Source organism: Phacochoerus africanus, chromosome X (assembly GCF_016906955.1).
Source record: "Phacochoerus africanus isolate WHEZ1 chromosome X, ROS_Pafr_v1, whole genome shotgun sequence".
NCBI lineage: Eukaryota > Metazoa > Chordata > Mammalia > Artiodactyla > Suidae > Phacochoerus > Phacochoerus africanus.
Genome location: NC_062560.1, coordinates 128,514,745 through 128,532,366, shown reverse-complemented (window position 1 = coordinate 128,532,366; position 17,622 = coordinate 128,514,745). Strand labels below are relative to the sequence as shown.

General features: G+C 63.8%; 1 protein-coding gene across 3 annotated transcripts; it reads right to left on the bottom strand.

Annotated features, from left to right (window-relative positions):
- Positions 1–4,444: 4,444 nt before the first annotated feature.
- On the bottom strand, positions 4,445–13,107 carry DUSP9 (dual specificity phosphatase 9). Of its 3 annotated transcripts, none has more exons than XM_047764082.1 (4): positions 12,948–13,107; positions 7,491–7,898; positions 5,214–5,663; positions 4,445–5,039 (listed from the first exon to the last, which is right to left on the bottom strand). In XM_047764082.1, the coding sequence occupies exons 2-4, from the start codon at positions 7,861–7,863 to the stop codon at positions 4,714–4,716; spliced, it is 1,149 nt and encodes a 382-aa protein (XP_047620038.1). In that variant the 5' UTR covers positions 7,864–7,898; positions 12,948–13,107; the 3' UTR covers positions 4,445–4,713. The 3 variants fall into 3 exon arrangements, with proteins under 3 accessions (XP_047620038.1, XP_047620039.1, XP_047620037.1); XM_047764083.1 differs by having other exon boundaries at positions 12,958–13,107; XM_047764081.1 differs by lacking the exon at positions 12,948–13,107 and adding an exon at positions 8,445–8,678.
- Between the last annotated feature and the right edge of the window lie 4,515 nt (positions 13,108–17,622).

Sequence of the window (17,622 nt, the reverse complement as noted above, 5' to 3'; positions counted from 1 at the left end):
CAGGAGACTTTAGCGTATTCACTTTGCTTAGTGATGTTCGGAGTAAATTTTTTTTTTTTTTTTTGTCTTTTTAGGGCCGACCCTGCAGCATATGGAGATTCCCAGGCTAGGGGTCCAATCAGAGCTGGAGCCGCCGGCCTACACCACAGCCCCAGCAACGCGGGATCCGAGCCGCGTCTGTGACCTACGGCATGGCTCACAGCAACGCCGGATCCTTAACTCACTGAGTGAGGCCAGGGATCCAGCCCGCAACCTCACGGTTCCTAGTCGGATTGGTTTCCGCCGTGTCACGACAGGAACTCTGTTTGTTTGTTTGTTTTAGTGCCTGGACCTTCTGGCTGAGGTAGAAGAATCGTACAAATGTAACCTGTAATGATAAAAACGGGCCACTCAGAACAGAGCCAGGGCAGTTCCTGTCTTTGATCTGGTGGATAAGGAGCTTCTGGTCTCCATGCTACAGCAGTAAGTGAAAAGCTGAACCAGCTGGAGAGAATCGACACCTCTTCTTAGATCCATCAGCGAAGAGAGGACACAGGGCAAACCACTGCTCCCCAGACTGGAGAGACGCACAGGTGGCTACAGAGCAGGAAGCCGCGCGGGGGTACACGGGGCGGGTCGAGGGAAAGCCATGCGGTAACTGAGGATGTGCGGGAGGCGAGTGTGGACGAGCCAGGGAGTTAACGGCCCCCACACTTTTGTGGGGTTTACCTGCAGCAGCCCCACCAGGTTCGCACAGTGAAGACGGGAGGAAAAGCTCATGCTTCCGGCCGGGGGAAGGGGGAAAGGAGGCATTTTGAAATACTCCAGAGCATTCCGTTCTGAACAAAGCTCACCCTCAAGACAAGCTCTCCTAGCAGAGCCTGACCTGCTGGGGTTTTATCCGAGTCTAAGAGACTTAGGGGAAGGGAGCTAGCCAGCTTCAGCCCCCTTGACTCATCCTCTCCCACCTTGGAGAGGGGACTGAGAAACACCTGTGAGGGTCACGCCCCAGAGGCACAGGGTCACCAAAAGACTGCGACTGGAGTTCCCACTGTGGTGCAGTGGGTTAAGGATCCACCTGCAGGAGTTCCTGTCGTGGCTCAGCGCTTAATGAACCTCACTAGTACCCTCGAGGATGCCGGTTCGATCCCTGGCCTCGCTCAGTGGGTTAAGGATCCGGCATTGCTGTGAGCTGTGGGGAAGGTTGCAGATGCGGCTTGGATCCTGTGTTGCTGTGGCTGTGGTGTAGACTGGTGGCTATGGCCTCTGATTTGACCCTTAGCCTGGGAATCTCCGTATGCCTCGGGTGCAGCCCTAAACAAAGGCAAATGGAAAAAAAAAAAAAATCCAACTGCAGCAGTTCAGTTCAGGTCGCTTCAGAGGTGCAGGTTTGACCCCTGGCCTAAGAACGTCCATGTGCCACAGGTGCGGCCACAAAAAACATTAGAAAAAAATACAACCAAAAGATTGGGACCTAATTGTTGGAAGAAAGAACACTTCCCTCCACCCACACCTCACCACCTGTAAGTAAAGGCCCCCTTGCTGCAGCTCCTTTACCCAGTATACCGTGTCTAGCTTTCAACAAAAAATTACAAGGCATACTAAATGGCAAAAAAAAAAAAAAAAATCACAGTTTGAAGAGACAGAGAAAGTGTCAGAACCAGAGTCAGATATGGCAGGGATGTTGGAATTATCAGATTAGCAATTTAAAATACTATGGTTAAGGAGTTCCCTGGTGGCTCAGTGGGTTAAGGACCTGGCATTGTCTCTGCTGTGGTGTGGGTTCAATCAGTGGCCCAGAAACTTTTGCATGCTGTGGGTATGGCCAAAAAAAAAAAAAAAAAGACTGATTAATGTGCTAAGGGCTCTAATGGAAAAGAAGACAGCATGCAAAAACACGGCCACACTTAGCTGCAAGGGAGGATGGGAAATAAAGTTTCTAGCTGGAAATTCAGATTCCATATTAACCTTTGGGGATTTTACCTCGAAAAGGAGAAGGGTCGGGAGTCCAAGATAGATTTCACTGAGCTAAAATCGAGGTGTCAGCGGGGCAGTCGGTATTCCCTGAGGAGCCTGGAGGAAAGAGGCAGTTTTCTGGCCTTTTCCACCTTCTAGAGGCCACCCACATTCTTTGGATGGGGGTCCTTTCATCTTTGTTCAAAGCCGCTAGTGTGGCATCATCACGTCTCCTGCCTCCCTCTTTCCAGGATAAAGACACGCACAATGGCCTCTAGGGCCCACCTGGGCAATCCGGGACCATCTCCCCATCTCCAGATCCTTGACTGAATTGCATCTGCAAAGCCCCTTCTGCCCTTCCTGTTTACATCATCACAGAGTTCCAGGATTAGAATGAGACCATCTGTGGCGGGGGGGGGGGGAATATTCTGCCGTGCACACCTTTGAATGGAGAGCACTGCCCTTCTAGAGTCCTGGCTTCATGCGGGCGCCCGGGCGTTGTCTCCCAGTTCCTGTGGGTGGCCTCTGGAAAGCCACGAGAAGAGGGTGTCCAAGAAGGCAGGGATGGCCTCCAGCTCCTGGCTGTGGGACAGGCGCAAGCCCCAGAGCTAGCTCACTCCTCTTGTCTCAGGTATCTTCATGTTTCTGACCGTAGAGGGTTTTTATTTTTCTGTCTTTCTTTTTAGAGCCGCACCCGCGGCACATGGAAGTTCCCAAGCTAGGGGCTGAACCGGACCTGCAGCTGCCGGTCTACACCGCAGCCACAGACATGTTCTCTTATTTTCCCACCAGCTCAGCCACTCATTCAAACATGTTTTTCGACTTTATCCTACATTCTGGAGGGTGGGGACTTGCTCACAAAGTCTCCACTTGTTTCAGCCACCCTCCAGCTTCCCCGTCGCTTCCTGCCGCGTCTCTGTCATCGGGCATCATGGCTTTATTTATCTATTTATTGGCTACGCCTGCAGCATGTGCAAGTTCCCAGGCCAGGGACGGAACCCATGCCACAGCAGTGACCCAAGCTGCCGCAGCGACAGGGCCAGATCCCTCACCCACTGTGCCACCAGGGAAGTCCTGGGCATTGTGGCTTTGGAAGGACGGCTCCAGCTCCAGTGAGTGGAAGGCACTGGATGAGTCCCAAGCTGAGGCCGGGGGGGGGCCAGGGAGGAGCGAGTCCCAGCTGTCCCTTCAGGTGGCCCCAGGGCCTCCTCAGGCTCTCCCTGCCCCCAGCCCCGGCCTCTGCAGTCCAAATTCCACACTGTGTCGGGCAGAGGGACAGCCTCCGGCGTGAGCCTTCCCTCATCCCCCAGCTCAGGTCCTCCCGGGGCTCGGGTTGGACTCTGCACTGAGCCTCAGGGCTCAGCTGCCAACCCCCAAGGCCGCTTCTGGGCCCCTGCTCTCGCTGCCACACCAGATGCCAGGTGTCATCGACTGCTTCCCTGGGTCTGTTGGGTGTCTTCCCTCCCGCCTTCTCTGCTGCGGCCCTGCCCCAAGCTGTGTGCAGCACAAAGTCGGAGCTCAACGGGCTGTGAGTGAACGGGCGACTCAGAGGTTGGGCCGACAGGCAGTGTGGACTCCAGATGGGAAATGATATGGAGCCCCCGACTGGCCCAGCACCCCCCCTTCCTAGGCCTCCCTCCCCACCCGTCCCCCAAACTCTCCACGGTGCTCAGGAAGCAGCTTCCCTCCGTTCAGGATCTTACAGAGACCATTTATTTAGGAACAATTAGAGCAACCGGGGTGTGGGTTCCCAAGGGTGACACGGCTCTGCTGAAGGGACTGCTGGCCCTGGGCTGGGTCCGTGAGCAGGCTAGCATGCGTGTGTGTGTTCGCACACGTGCACACACACACACACACACACACGCTTGCACGCACACGCCGCCCATGAGGGATGTGTGCCGCGATGAATGACCATGTGTGTGCACCGCTTTGGGCCCCTTCCCCGCCCCCCAAAGCGACCACGGCTGTGGAACCCACAGCAGCAAAATCTAGGCCTTTTACTCCCCTCCCCCAGCCCAGCTCTCGCTTGGAGACCCCATCTCCTCTGGCGGCAGTTTGACCACCCTCAGTCACAAAGAGCCCCAGTGATCCTGTCAAGACATCTGGGGGAAGAGGAAAAAAAGCATCTTTTCAAATGTCAAGTGGATAAACAGTCAGGGCGCCAGATGTGCGGCCGGGAACCCGCCCAGCGGCTCCCGGGCCGGCGCCCTCCCCACTAGCACTGCCCAGCAAGGAGCCACCCAGAAAGGGGCTGTCCCCGCGGCCGCTGGGCGGCCCCTGCGCCGCCAGGTCCACATCCCCTGGGAGGCCCCTGCGCCCAGAGGCCCAAGGTCTCCGACTGTGCTGCTGGTGGTGGGGCACCCACCCCTCCCCGTAAGCGGGCCTCTGGGAACAGGGACGGGAGTGGGAGCAGGGCCCTGCGGCACAGGAGGGGGCCGGAAGCGGCACCCACGCCCTTCCCGAAGGAGGAGACCACAAAGAGAAAAGTAACAGTCACAGAAGAGGCAGGTTCCGGAGCGGGGTTCCGCCCAAAAGCGGCGCGGGTCGGGCCGGCGGCCCCAGGCCCGGCGCATAGGCACGTTTAATAGGGTGTTTCTCTCCCCACGACCAGCCTTGAGGGGCTCCCGCTCCTGCCTCGTCCCACGGCCCCCCCATGAGGTATTGCGCTCCCCCCACCCCCACCCCCCCAGGCAGCGCCCCCTCCTGCCCCCTCCCCAGCGCGCGGGTGGCTCGGAGCCCCCGCTGGGGTGGGGGGCGGCCCGGGGGGGGGGCGGCGCCCTAGGTGGCGTCCAGCTCGAAGACGCCGTCGCTGGTAGGGGTGGTGAAGAAGGAGGGCGGGTCGGACGCCGCCGACTCCTGCCCCCCGCTGCCCCGCGCCCGGGCGCGCCGCTCCTCCAGCCGCAGGCTGCGCTCGAAGTCCAGCAGCTGCCCCATGAAGTTGAAGTTGGGCGAGATGTTGGACTTCTTGCGCTTGACCAGGTCGTAGGCGTCGTTGAGTGAGAGGTGGAGCTTCTGCATGAGGTAGGCCACGGTGACGGTGACGGAGCGGCTGACGCCCGCCAGGCAGTGAACAAGCACCCCGCAGTTCTGGGACAAGGCCTCGTCTGGGGGGGCGGGGAGGGGGGGGGCAGAGCGCGGCTGTGAGGTGTGAGGTGCGGGCGCGGGCGGCCTCCCGGAGGGCCCCTCGCGGCCGTCGGGGGGGGGGGGGGGCGGGGGCCCGAGGGCGGAGGAGCCCCCGAGAGCGAGAGCCAGAGGGAAGGCGCGGGCGGGGGACTCACCGATGAAGGCGATGGCCTCAGGAAAGAACTGGGACAGGTTCTGGCTCCAGTGGTCCGAGATGGGGATCTGCTTGTAGTGAAAGTCACCGTTCTTCTCGAAGAGGTTCGGGAGGTTGGGGGTGACGTTGAGGATGTAGCGGATGCCGAGCTTGGCCAAGCTCTCCACATTGGCTGAATCCCGGGCACTGCCCAGGTACAGGTTGGGCAGGATCTGGACGGGGAAGGACGGCAGCAGCCCTGCTGGGGGGGGCGTGGCGCCCTCCGAATCCAGGCCGCAGCTCATGGAGTCGCGGTCGGGCTCAGATTCCCCATCGGAGCAGTCGGAGCCCAGACACAGGCCACCCAGCCCCACCACGGGGCTGGGCACCGGGGCTGCGCTGGGGCCCCCACGGCTGTTGAGGCTGGTCTCACACAGGTGAGGGCACTCGGCCTGGAATCTGCTGAAGCCACCTAGGAGGGGACAAGGGGAGGGTCCTATGGACCTGGCCTCCTGGGCAGCCAAGTGTTCTGGCTGAGGAGAGGAAAGCGAGCCCGGACCATCTCAGTGCCCCAAGGGGCTCGCAGCCGTCTCCAAAGAGAACCTGCAGGCCAGCAGCCTGACCTACCCTGCTGTCCCGGGTGGTGCGCTAGGGACAGCCCAGCCATGCTGCCTCAGGACCAGCGACCCACCGCCGCTGCAAGATGCCAGGCCCAGGCAGGGCACCCCAAGAGGCTATAACAACCCCGGGGGCCGAGCCAAGGCAGGCAGGAAGGCTCCATGGAGTTTAGATGTCCTGAGAGCCTTGGGGAGGACAGCAGCCATCAGTTAAAGAAGAAGAGCAAACGGTCGGATGTGAGTTCTCTGCCTGGGTGTCTCCCGATCCAGCTTGACCAGGGAGCACTCGAGGGCAGAGACCAGGTGACAGCCATGTCTGTGCTGCCTCCAGGGATGAAGTTGGGGCCCCAAGAGGCAGAAGGCCTGGGAGAGTGTAGCATTCCACCTGCATGGCCCCAAAGTCCCAAGAGGCGCACACCTCCACCTGCAAATAACTATGATTTCCTCGGGCGCGGGGGGGGGGGGGCGCCTGGAAACGCAGTGTTTTCTGTATTTCTATATCCTGGTGCACTCGGAATGGAGCAAGTGACGACGGTTCAACGAACCTTCTCGGTGCGGGGCGGGGCGGAGGCGGGGGGCGGCAGCTGGCTCTGCAGGTTCATGGGCATCCTGTCGCTACCCTGGATCTCTGGGGGTGTTTGGCTTGGCAAGGAGCCAGTGTGCCTGCATCAGCCCAGCTCCCCTCCACCCCCAAGCCCTGCCAAGACTATAGGGGGGCCAGGTCTCTGCCTCTTCTTGCCTTCACTGCCTCTCTCCCTCTCTCCCCACCTCTGCCCCCTCCAGACCCTTTGCAGAGTGGGATTTGTCCCAGCGCCTGCCTCCCTGGCCCATGGCTGAGCAGCTGGGGGAGGTGGGGATAGGGCTCGGAGCCCACACTGGGTCCTCTATTCCTTTTTTTTTTTTTTTTTGGTCTTTTTAGGGCCGCACCTGCAGCATGTGGAGATTCCCAGGCCAGGGGTCCAATCAGAGCTGTAGCTGCCGGTCTACACCACAGCCCCAGCAACGCGGGATCCGTGCTGCATCTGCGGCCTGCACCCCAGCTCACGGCAATGCCGGATCCTTAACCCACTGAGCGAGGCCAGGGATCGAACCCACGTCCTCACGGATACTAGTTGGGCTTGTTACCGCTGAGCCACAATGGGAACTCCCTTTTCTTTTCCTTTTTTTAAACCCACTGAGTGAGGCCAGGGGTTGAGCCCGCACCCTCATGGATATTATTCAGATTCTTAACCAGCTGAGCCACAAGGGGAACTCCTTTTTTTTTTTTTTTTTCTTTTTTCAGCTGCACCCGAGGCATATGGAATCCCGGGGCCAGGGAATCTGAGCAACAGCTGCAGCAATGCCATATCCTTAGCCACTGTGACGGCTGGGGATGGATCCAGCGCCTCCACAGAGACAAGCCAGATTGTGAACCCACTGTGCCGCAGCGGGACCTCCGTGGTTCCTCTATTCTGGAGGCCGGCCCGATTTGCCCCATCTTCCAGGCTCAGAAACGGGGGCTCCCAAGAATGAAGGACTTCCCCAAGGTTACGGTCAGGGTCCCACCTCCACTTTAGACAAAATGAGGCCAGACTCGCCCAAGGTCAAAGGAATTATGAATGCCCTCAGAAGGTGGGGCCCTGCTTCCCCTGGGCCAGGGTCCTCCCCAGGCTGGTGCCCGCCGGGCCACCACCCGCACCTACCCTGCAGGTAGTACGCCAGGTAGCCTTCTTCTCGCAGCTTCTGGAGCAGGGTCCCCAGCACTGACTCGGCCTCCCATTCCTCGGCTTCGGCCTCTGCCTCCCCGCGCCTGTGCCGGCCCCCGCCCTGGTCGTACAGGAGCACTGGGGCGGGCGGGGGCGGCTGCAGCGGGGGCCCGGGCAGCAGCGAGCGAACCGACAGGCTCCCCCGCCGCAGGCGGCGCAGGAGCAGCGCGGGCAAGGCCACGCTCAGCGCCCCGCCGATGCGCGCCGACTCGTACAGCTCCCGGCTGCGGCAGTCCAGGAGCAGCAGCCGCGGCCGCGGGGGCGACAGCTCCCGGCGCAGCCACAGGCAGGAGCGGCCCAGACCCTCCATGGGCTCCCGGCTCCCGGCAGATCGGGTCTCAGGAGCTGCAGAGAGAGGGAAGGAGCTCGACGTGAGCCCGTGTCCTTTGCGCCCGGCCGCGAAGGGCCGCGGGCCCAGGGGCCAAGACGTGAAGCCAACCCCGTGTCCCCAAAGCGGGAGGCTGGGGTCCCCCCGGGACACCCTTCTACCGCCCAATCCTCCTCTGGCGCGCCCCTAGACAAACACCCGCGCTGCTCCTCGGTCCCGCAGAAGAGGGCAGCTGGGCGTCCAACGGCCCCTTCCAGAGCCAGAGCCAAGCGCCGTGTCCTGTCCTGGCTCTTCCTGGGGGGCCCAAGGCCACAGCCCCCTTCCCCCACATCCCCTTTCCGCATCTCTCACTCCGCCCGCCCGCCGCGCCCGCACGCACTCTCTCCACTTTCCGGCTTCCAACTTTGGGGGCGGGTGTGAGCGCGCGCTCGCCCGAGGGGGGCGAGGCCGAGAGCCCCCCGTGGCCAGGCAGCCTGGGGAACAGAGGTGGTGCCGAGGGGGGGGGGGGGCTGGACCTCTCGGAGCTGCCTCCCCCAACCCGCAGGAAACAAAAGGAGAGAGACCTGGAGCGTGATCCGGCGGCGAGCGGCCGTGCATGGACGTCCCAGCCACGGCCACCGCAGGATGTGGGGCACTGGCCCCGGGCAGGGTGTCCTCGGGCCCGGCCACTGGGAAGAGGGCGGGCCGGCGGAGCAGGCGCGCACGTGGAGGCCGAGTCCACCACCGCCGGCGCACTGGCCGCTTCCTGGCAGCAGGACCCAGCTTCCACCTTGGAAGCCGCTGCCTTTGGACGTGGAGTTGCCGTTTAGAGGGGCGGGGCGGCGGGGGCGGGCTCAGGGGGGCCAGCGAGCCAACGAGTGCCAGTGAAAGCAGTTGAGTGGGCCCTGCAAGTGGCGCGCTGAGCCGGGGCTTCCACCGAAGCGGGACAGGGCCAGGGCAGAGGCCAAGGGCAGGTCAGGGGCCCAGCAGGGGACCAGCTGCAGCTCCCCCGGCCGGCGCCAGTCAGGCCCCTGGAGGAAGGGGGAGGGGTGAGGACAAGGGCCCAGCGCCCCTGCCCCAGAGGCTGCCTCCAGCTCTACTCATCTGGGGGGACCCGGGACTATCCTGAGCCCTGACTGGACTTGAGTGGCCCTGTCTACATAACAGGCTCATCAGAGCCACCACCTTGGGCTACCAGGGGAGGCCCCTGAAATCACGGAGGGGAGGAGGAAGCAGCACCCGAAACCCCTGCTGCTCAGGCCCACAGCTCTGCTCTTCCCGCGCTATGGATCCTGGCAGTCGCCCCGGCTTCTGGCTTTGCCTCCGCCCTCAGCAAGAGCCGCGTACTTTCGACTTCAATGTCTCCCGCCCCTGTGCTGTCCCCTCTCCCCCCTGCCCTGGCACAGGGCATCCTCACAGCTTCCAAGGCCCTCGCCCTACCTCCCGGCTGCCTCGTGCCTCCTCGGCACCGTCCGGCGCAGCTTATCCACTCAGCGAAGGCCGGGGGGCCTCCAAGCCTTCCATGGACACAGGAGGGTCAACAGACGGGACACACTGGCCCCTGCTCGCCCGGCACGCCCCGGCTAGCGGCTAGCGGGACAGGCCGGCAATAAACGGGGAGACCGAACAAGATAATACGGGGCGTGATAAGGGCTGAGACAATGAAATAAGGTGGGGGAGCTTTCTGAAAAGTCTGGCTCTGTGTCCCTTCTCTGCTTAAAACCCATCTAAAGCAAATAGCAGGGCCGAAGGAAAATGTGCAGCAGATAAGATAAAGCTCATACAAGTTAATCAAAAGGTTAAGACTCCAATAGATAAATGGCCAAGGGACCAGAAGAGACCGCGTGGGCGGGGAGATGGGACGGAGGGAGAGCACCGCAGGCAGGCGAGCGAATGACAAACACAGGCTAACACCTCCCACCTGCTACACTGGGAACGGGGTCTCAAAATGAGAACACCCAGTGCTGGCAAGGATGCTGTGAAATCGGCCTGCCACTCGATTGCTGGTTTCTAGAGGGTTCTCTGCTGGTATGGCCCTTTTGGAAATTAATCCGGTGACATGCATCCAAAGCTAAGAAGAAATGCCAGCCACACCCTCTGGCCACTTTGGGGAATCTACCCCAAAGAACTCAGTAAAAGAAGGCAGAGCGATGCACACAAGACCTGGAACTAGGGAGTGAAGTGTGCAAAGCCACTTTAGGAGGGCTCAGTCCAAACGCTCACTCCTCGCTGGGACCACAAAGTCCGATGAGACCACTTGGGAGGTAACGCAGGTTGCAGAGAGCCAGGGCGCCTCCAAGGGGCCTCTAGCGGCCCCCTGCCTCCCATCAGTCCCGGTGTCTGGGACCGCCTGCAGCCAGGCGCCTCAGGCAGCTGGGCTGTGCCCCTCTTCCCTCCAGCCTCAGGCGCCCCCCCCCCACTCCCCCCAGCCTGTCCCGATGCTCTTCCTTCCTCACCCCTCCAGGCACCTTCCTGGGGCAGGCGTCTCTCTCCCTCCTCTGTGCTCCAGACCGCAGTGCCCAGGTGGGGGCACTTCCTTTCTCTTACATCCCAGCTCCCAGAGGCAGAGCTGGGCTGCCACCTGCCCACTGGCCTGCTGCAGCTGCGGGCAGGAGCCCAGGGGTGGGCAGGGGCTGAAGGCACCAAGGGGTTCGGCAGTGTGCCAGCCTAGGGCATCTGGCTAGGCAGTGCTGTGGGGAGTGGGGGTGGCAGCCCCCGCCAGGGCCCTCTCCAGGGGGCTTAGTGTGGTGGAGAGAAGGGTCGTGGACCCCTGGAGAGCTGGGAGCTCCTGAGGCGCCCAAGCGTGCTTCCTGGAGAGGGCTCCCTGGGGGAGGTGACCAGAGCCAGGCTGGGAAGTTAGGAGGAGGAGGGAGGCCACTTCTGCAGTGGCGAGGGGAGGGGAAGCTAGGCTCCAAGGGAGCCCTCCCCCGCGCCTCGCTCCAGACCCCTGCTGGCCAGCCCTCCCGCGGGGACAGAGCGTTCAGGAGGGGGGATTCAATCTCGAAAGCGAGCGCTGGCTGCCCGGCGCCAGCAGCGCCCGCTGCGCCAGCAGCAGGACAAACTGGAACCTGTTGCCACCTCCGCACTGCAGGGCTGAGCGCAGCCAAGCCCCCCTCCCCCGACCCGCGCCCCGCCCGCCCTCGGGCCCCCCGCAGCGCCCGCTCTGGGCGCCCGCCCCGCCCTGCACCCGCTTCCCGAGCGAGCGAGTGAGCGAGCGAGCGCGCCGGGCAGGGGGAGGCGGCGCCGCGCGCCCGGGCCTCGCCAGGCCCCCTCCGGCGGGCGGAGCCAGGCCGCGCGCTTCCCGTAGGGTGGGCGCTGCGCCCTCCGCCCCAGCTCCGGCCGGGCGCCCCCGGCCTCCGCCCGGCCCAGCCAGTGCCCCTTGGAGGCCGAGGAAACGCTGCTGCCGCCCACAGGCCTCGCGCGCGCCGCGTGCGCCTACTGGTCCCCAGAGCCTCCGGAGAGCGGCGCCCCCCCCCCCCCCCCAAATACGCGGTTCCCGCCGGGCCGGGTGGCAGGATTTCGGCTGTCGCGGCCCGGTCACATGGCCAGGAGCACAACTCCCAGCGACAGAGTCCCTGCCAAATCCAGTGTCTTTTCCACCACATCCACTTTCCGCCGGGGATGGTTTTCTGCTTTTCCTGGTCGGTCTCCTCGCGGGCCTGGGAGGTCCTCCAAGGCAGGAGCGGGTGTGCGCCCGGCCCCCGGCCGGCCCCAGCCCTCGTGAAGGGCCTGGCGCGCGGCGCTCACGGAAGAAATGCTCGTTAACAAAGAAGGCATGAATGAATGAAACCAATTGTTGCATGAGGGAGCCCAGGAGGGTGCTGCTCCTGCTTTTTCTCGCAGAGGGTCACAGACTCTCGCCCGCCTCGACACGCACAAGCACACGTGGGCACACGGCTCTCCCCCCACGGCACAGGCAGACAGGCACGCACACAGCACTCTGACTCTTGTCCCCAGGAAACCCACCTACTACGTGTGCGCCCAGCAATTGGGGCTCCTGTGGTCTCATCTGGGCCACCTCCATTTCCGTGCCTGCCTCTCCCTTCCTCTTCCTCACCCCCCCAACCCCGACATCTAAGTAGGGTACCTTGCACCCAAGTGCCTTCCTTAGCTCTTAGGGAAGAGGCCAAGCCAGTCCCTGGGGAGACTCAGAGTCTGTTTAGGGAGGCACCTGGGGGGGGGGCGGGGAGGCTCAGGATGGTGAGCTGCTGCTGCCCAAGGCCAGCCAGAGGCGCCTGGCAGAGATGCCACCAAATGCTGCAGCCTCTGGAGCCCTCCTGCCAGGTGTTGGGGGGGGGTGGTGGGAGGGCCTCGGGGATGTGCTGGGGGATGCTGAGGGCTCTTTGCCATGGGGGGCGGGCAGGGTGCTGAAGAGCTTGAGTCCAGCAGGTGTGCATACATGGGGTGTATGGGAGCGCGTGCTGGGGATGCTAGAGGTGTGTGCCTGAGGAGTGGGGGGTGTTGGCCTCTGGTGTGGGGGTTCGTGGTGGGGCTTCGTTCAGGGGTGGGTGGATTGCAGTGTCTCTGGGCTGGGAACGTGGGTGGGGTGTCTGTAACGAGCATATGGGGAGTTGGAGATGGAGCGGGCACGGCGAGGGGAGCTATGTTAGTGCCGTTATCGTAGGGATGTGCTGGGCGTGTGTGTGTGTGTGTGTGTGTGTGTGTGTGTGTGTGAACGCGCGCGCGCTCGCGCGCCTGGGTGTGTACCGAGGCGTGGCAGCGTCTGGGATGGGTGCTGGCCCGAGTTGAGGACAGTAGTGGATGGTGAGTTAGCCGCCGCTGGCGTGTGCGCTGCAGGGACCTGGGTCTGTGGTGCACGGTTTGTGCACGCGCCTGTAAGTGTCAAGGGGTGTGCGTGGCCATGGACACGGGAGGCGCACGGGCGGGATGCAGAGGGTGTGCGGTGGTAGGACCGAGTGGGTCTCGTAGGGACGCGTGCCCGGGTCGCACAGGGGCGCGTGTGGTCGGCCCCGTGGGGCGGGCGTTGGCAAGACTTTGGGGGTGCAGGGCGGAGGAGCGCACGTCGGGGGGCGGCCAGGCAGGGTGGGGGTGGGGTGGGTGCCCGGGCGCCGCGTGCTCCCGCTCACCTCCGCTCACCTCCGTTCCGCTCGGCTTCCTGCGCCGGCTCCTAGCGTCGCGGCCGGGAAGTTTCCGAAGCCCAGGCGGCGGGAAGCTCCACCGCCGCTGCCGCCCAGCGCCACCGGAGCCTCGGGCGGCGGCCTCGCCTGGAGCCGAGGGGCCGCCGCCGCCGCCGCTGCGGAGGGAAACTCCAAATCCCGCCTCCGCCGCCGCCTCCTCCCCTCCCGTCGCCGTCTTCTCCGCCCCCTGCCCAGGAGGGGCATGTCGCCGGCGGCGCGCGGGGAGGGAGTGGGGAGGGGCCGCGGCCTGCCCGGCGTCTCCCTCCACCGCCCCCGCCCGCCTTCCTCCCACCTGCCAGCTTTGCCCGCTCGGCCCGCCGCGGCCCCTCTCTGGGATGCCCCCCCGCCGCCCCCGACCCCGATGGCCCCGCCGCGTAGCCCCCCTCCCCGGAACTTGGGGCGCAGGAGTGGGGAGGGGGCCCTGACCTAGGTTGGCCCTGGCTGGGAGAGGGGTGCACCTAAGAGTCTAGCGCAAGACACGGGGAGCGGCCCATCGAGGACCAGGCACAGCCGGGCTCCCAGAGCCACCGCCCGCTGCCACAGGGGCGAGGGCGAAGGTGCAGCTGACAGCACTGCAAGTGCCCCGAGCCAGCGGGTCCCCTGTGCCGACTTCTCCCACTCTCGCCTATCAGATCCTGGCTAGGAGTAATAGCATTTGGGCCTCAGTGCCTGGAAGGGGCGGAGCCAGGACGTTGGGGGTGGGGCTGGGAGGGGGTGTTGGCTTTCCCCTGCGTGGACGGCCGTGGGCATCCCCACCGAGGACCTCTTTTTGTCCCTATCCCCCTCTGGGAGTCCGGCGAGACTGTCGCCATGCTCTAACCAGGGAAACCGAGGCAGTGCTTTTCTGGTGGTCACACAACAGCGTAGTGACAGAGGCGGAGTGGGCTCAGGGCTGGGCCCACGTGGAGGAGGAGGCAGGCAGTGCGGGGATGCCAGCCGCTCCTCGCTCCTCGGATGAGGGGCAGCCAAGGGAGGCCTGGCCGCCTGGCTGGTGTCTGCGGCAGCCTTGAATTCCCCTGAGTCATCACCCCTGGAAAGAGAGGAGAGGGCAGCTCTGTTTCCCCAGGCGTGCTGCGCTGTTGGTCCAGTCCCGGGCGTGGGAGCCCTGCGGGGAGAGGCCCTGCCGCCACCAGCACGGCATGCCCACCCTGCCCTTTGCCCCCTTCCGGCCTCAGCAGATGCGCGCCTTTACAACCCTCTCCCTGCTCAAACCCCTGGGCCTTGCTGGGCTGCACCCACCTCCCGGCAGGTGCATCTGACGGGCAGGCCCAAGGTGCCCTGGGCAGGGCCAAGCTTTCACCTCCCCTTCGGCATCAGAGCCCCAGGGTCCAAAACGCCACCACACGGGCCAGCAAAAGAAACTGTGTGGGTCCTGCCCCCCCTTGACTCCCTGCTTCTCGGACAGTCTACACGGCCCGCTGTCCTGGAGTCAGGGGGCCTCTGCTAAGAAAGCGACATGCCCTAAAAGCTGTGCGGCTCAGCAGTAGGGCCATTTATCTGTCCAAACGTGAAAGTACACGGAAACCAAAAGAAGATGGGGCTGGCCCCCCCAGGGAGCCTCCCATTTGAGGGAGGTGTATGGCAGCCACGTCCAGGGCCCTGGGCACTCAGCTGCCCCCCCTGCAAAGGCTCCATGAGCTGACTCACAGAGGAGTGTCTGGAAAGGTTGGATAACCCCCCCATCCTGCGCTTTAGTGACTCAGGGCCCAACGGCTGGAGGAGGAACATTTGGATTGAAAGATGCGGCCCCCACCCCCGCGAAGCTCCTACCCCAGCCCTCCCACAGCGCCTCCGCTCTCCAGGCAACAAGTCGCCCACCCCCCGGCGCTGGAAGAGAAGAAAACCACGCAAACGCCAGGCCAGTCTCAGGAGCTCTGAGGGCGCGGGCCCGCTCCGCCTCCGGAAATGGGGCCGCCCTCCCACCCCCCGGGGGGCTCGTCTTGGCTCGCCGGGCTTGGCCTGCGCCCTGTCGAGGAATAACATGGAGAACCTTCTCGAAGAGAACTTGAGGGAGAGGCCAACTGTGTTGGAATCGAGGTGGTTCTGAAGGCACAGCTGGGCCTCTGTCCCCGAAGCAGCCGAGCCCATGCGCTCAGGTTCTGTGTGCCCCTCGGACTGCAGTGACCAGGCACCTCCAACCCCGACCCTCTCCTCCGTGGCCCTGTCCCCTCTCCCACCAGAACCCCCCCGCCCCCGGGCACTCGGCAGGGCAGAAAGCTCGGAGGCGCGAGGGGTGCCAGGGTGGACCTTTTTCAGGTCCCTATCCCCGGGTCCCCTTATGGGCAGTGGGAGCTTTTGAGGAGGGGCCCATGCCACTCGGTGCTTGCGTGGTGACCCGGCTCTCCTCTGGGCTGCCAGCCTTTGGGTGCGCGTGCACGCTGTGGCTCCATTTCTGGGCAACCATGCGGACCCATCGGGAGAACAATATCCGCCGCTGAAGCCATTTGCTCACATGACAACCGCTGCCCCCCCCCACCCGGCCGCGGCCCCTCCACCGGGAACAGGCGTCGCTCGGCCCCTCCCCCACCCGAGGCGCTGAAGCCGCATCTTCTAGATGCATCGCCTATCGCTACCAGTTGCCAAGCCTTCGGGGGCACATCTCAGACCCTGTTCCGGAGAACCCCACCTGCCTGCGGCGGCCCCTGGCAGGACCGTGTCTGCGCGTTTTCAGCCAAATGGCCCCGTGGGTGCTCTCGGATGGGCACTGGCAGCCCAGGTGAAAGGGTGAGGGGGGCTGGGCGGGAACAGGAGGGAGCTGCCAGGAGGGGGTGGCCGAGCACCAGCCTGCGCGAAGCCATTGATTTCCGAGGGGCCAGGACCTCGGGAGCCATTCACACCCCCACTCTGGGTGGGCTCCGGTTCAGGTTCCATAATCTGGTTATCAACCCCCTCCGGTGAGCGGCCCGGGCTCCCTCTCCTTGTCTCATCCTCCCGAGAAGCAGCGCGCGTGTCTGATAGAATCCTTTTACCAGGAGCGCGCCAGACAACTACGACCGTTGGCTGGACAGGCAAAGGGAGGCGAGAGGGAAGGGGAGGAGAGAGAGGGCTGAGGGGGGCCAGGGGAGAGGGAAGCCCCCCAGGGAGGAAAAACAGGCCAGGAGATCGGGCTGCCTGTGCCCAGGCCGGCCGGGTCAGGGCTGCACCTCTCCTCCAGCGCTGGGGCTTTCTGCCCTCTGGTCCGGGCAGGGGGCGTCCGCGCAGGCCCAGCTCTGGGCCTGGGAGCCCGAGTCAGTCCCCTTCAGTGACTGGGATGAGGGAAGGCGGGAGGGAGCCAAGACCCGGGGCAGTGACTTGCCCATGGCCCTACCATGTTGCTGGCGCAGCTGCAGCCAGGAGCCGGGGCAGCAGAGCAGGTGCTGTGGGTGGGCGCTTCGGGCCCAGGCCTCAGGAGGGTCAGCGCTGGGCCAGCTCGCAAAGCCACTTGGCCACGGGGAGGGAAACGCGGGTGGGGCCCAGCCGTGTCAAGTCACGCAGCCAGCTGGCCGCCCTTTGAAGTACTAGGGTCGTCGAAGTTTCCAGCTCACAGATCGCAAAGTTTGGGAGCCGGCCATCCTTGCTTGCAGGACCCTTGAAGAATGAGAGCGGTGGCTCTGGGTCACCGAGCCTTTCACATGAAGAAAGCGAGGCCCAGAGAGGTGAGGCCAAGGACTCCGGCCAGGCTGAAGCCTCCACAGAGGGCACTGCCTCTGCTGCCCGGGCTCGGGTCTGGTCGGGGTCATTCTCTCTCGAGGGCTGGGGACAGCAGGAGGGGGGCCAGCGGTCCAGCCAGAGCAAGGAAGGATGACACCCTGGTTGCGGAGGGGCCCTGGAGGGCGGTCCGCACAGTCCTTCTGTTCTGTCGCCATCCAGGGAGCCACCCCTGTCCTCCCCTTCCCCAGCCCTTGCTGTCCTCTCCCCACTTTCCTGCAGGATATTTCTGCCAACTCTGTGGGGAGTTTTCCCATCTAAATTTAGAGAGTAGTTATTACCCCGCAGTACCTGCTTCCCACAGAGCGGAGAGCAGCCCCGGGGGGCGGGAGGCAGCGAGAAGACGGAGCGGGGGCTGGACCCAGTGGTGGGGGAGCAAAAGGATCCATCTCCTTTTTTAAAAATTTTTTTTTAATTTTTTTGGTCTTTTTAGGGCCGCACCTGCGGCATAGGGAGGTTCCCAGGCTAGGGGTCAAATCGGAGCCACAGCTGCCGGCCTCCACCACAGCCGCAGCCACACGGAATCCGAGCCGTGTCTGCGACCTACACCCCAGCTCACGGCAATGCTGGATCCTTAACCCACAGAGCGAGGCCAGGGATCGAACCTGTGTCCTCATGGATCCTCATCAGATTCATTTCCGCTGAGCCACAACAGGAACTCTAGATCAGTCTCCTTCTGCACCGGGAGGCGAGAACCAGCGAGGCACCCCACACCCCTGCTGCCCCAGGGGCACCTTGGTTAGGAAGGGGCCAGCCAAAGTCCCTCACCTGAAGCCGGCATCTCCACAGCAGACCGTGAGGGGTCCGGGAGCTCCTGGCAAGGGTCCTCACTGCCCTGCCTGCGGATGACATGGTAACAGTCCTCAGAGGCGTCTGCCCCCGTCACCGTGTGCCTGGGCAGTGTGGCGGGGCCTGGCTTGGTACCCAGCAGGTGAGC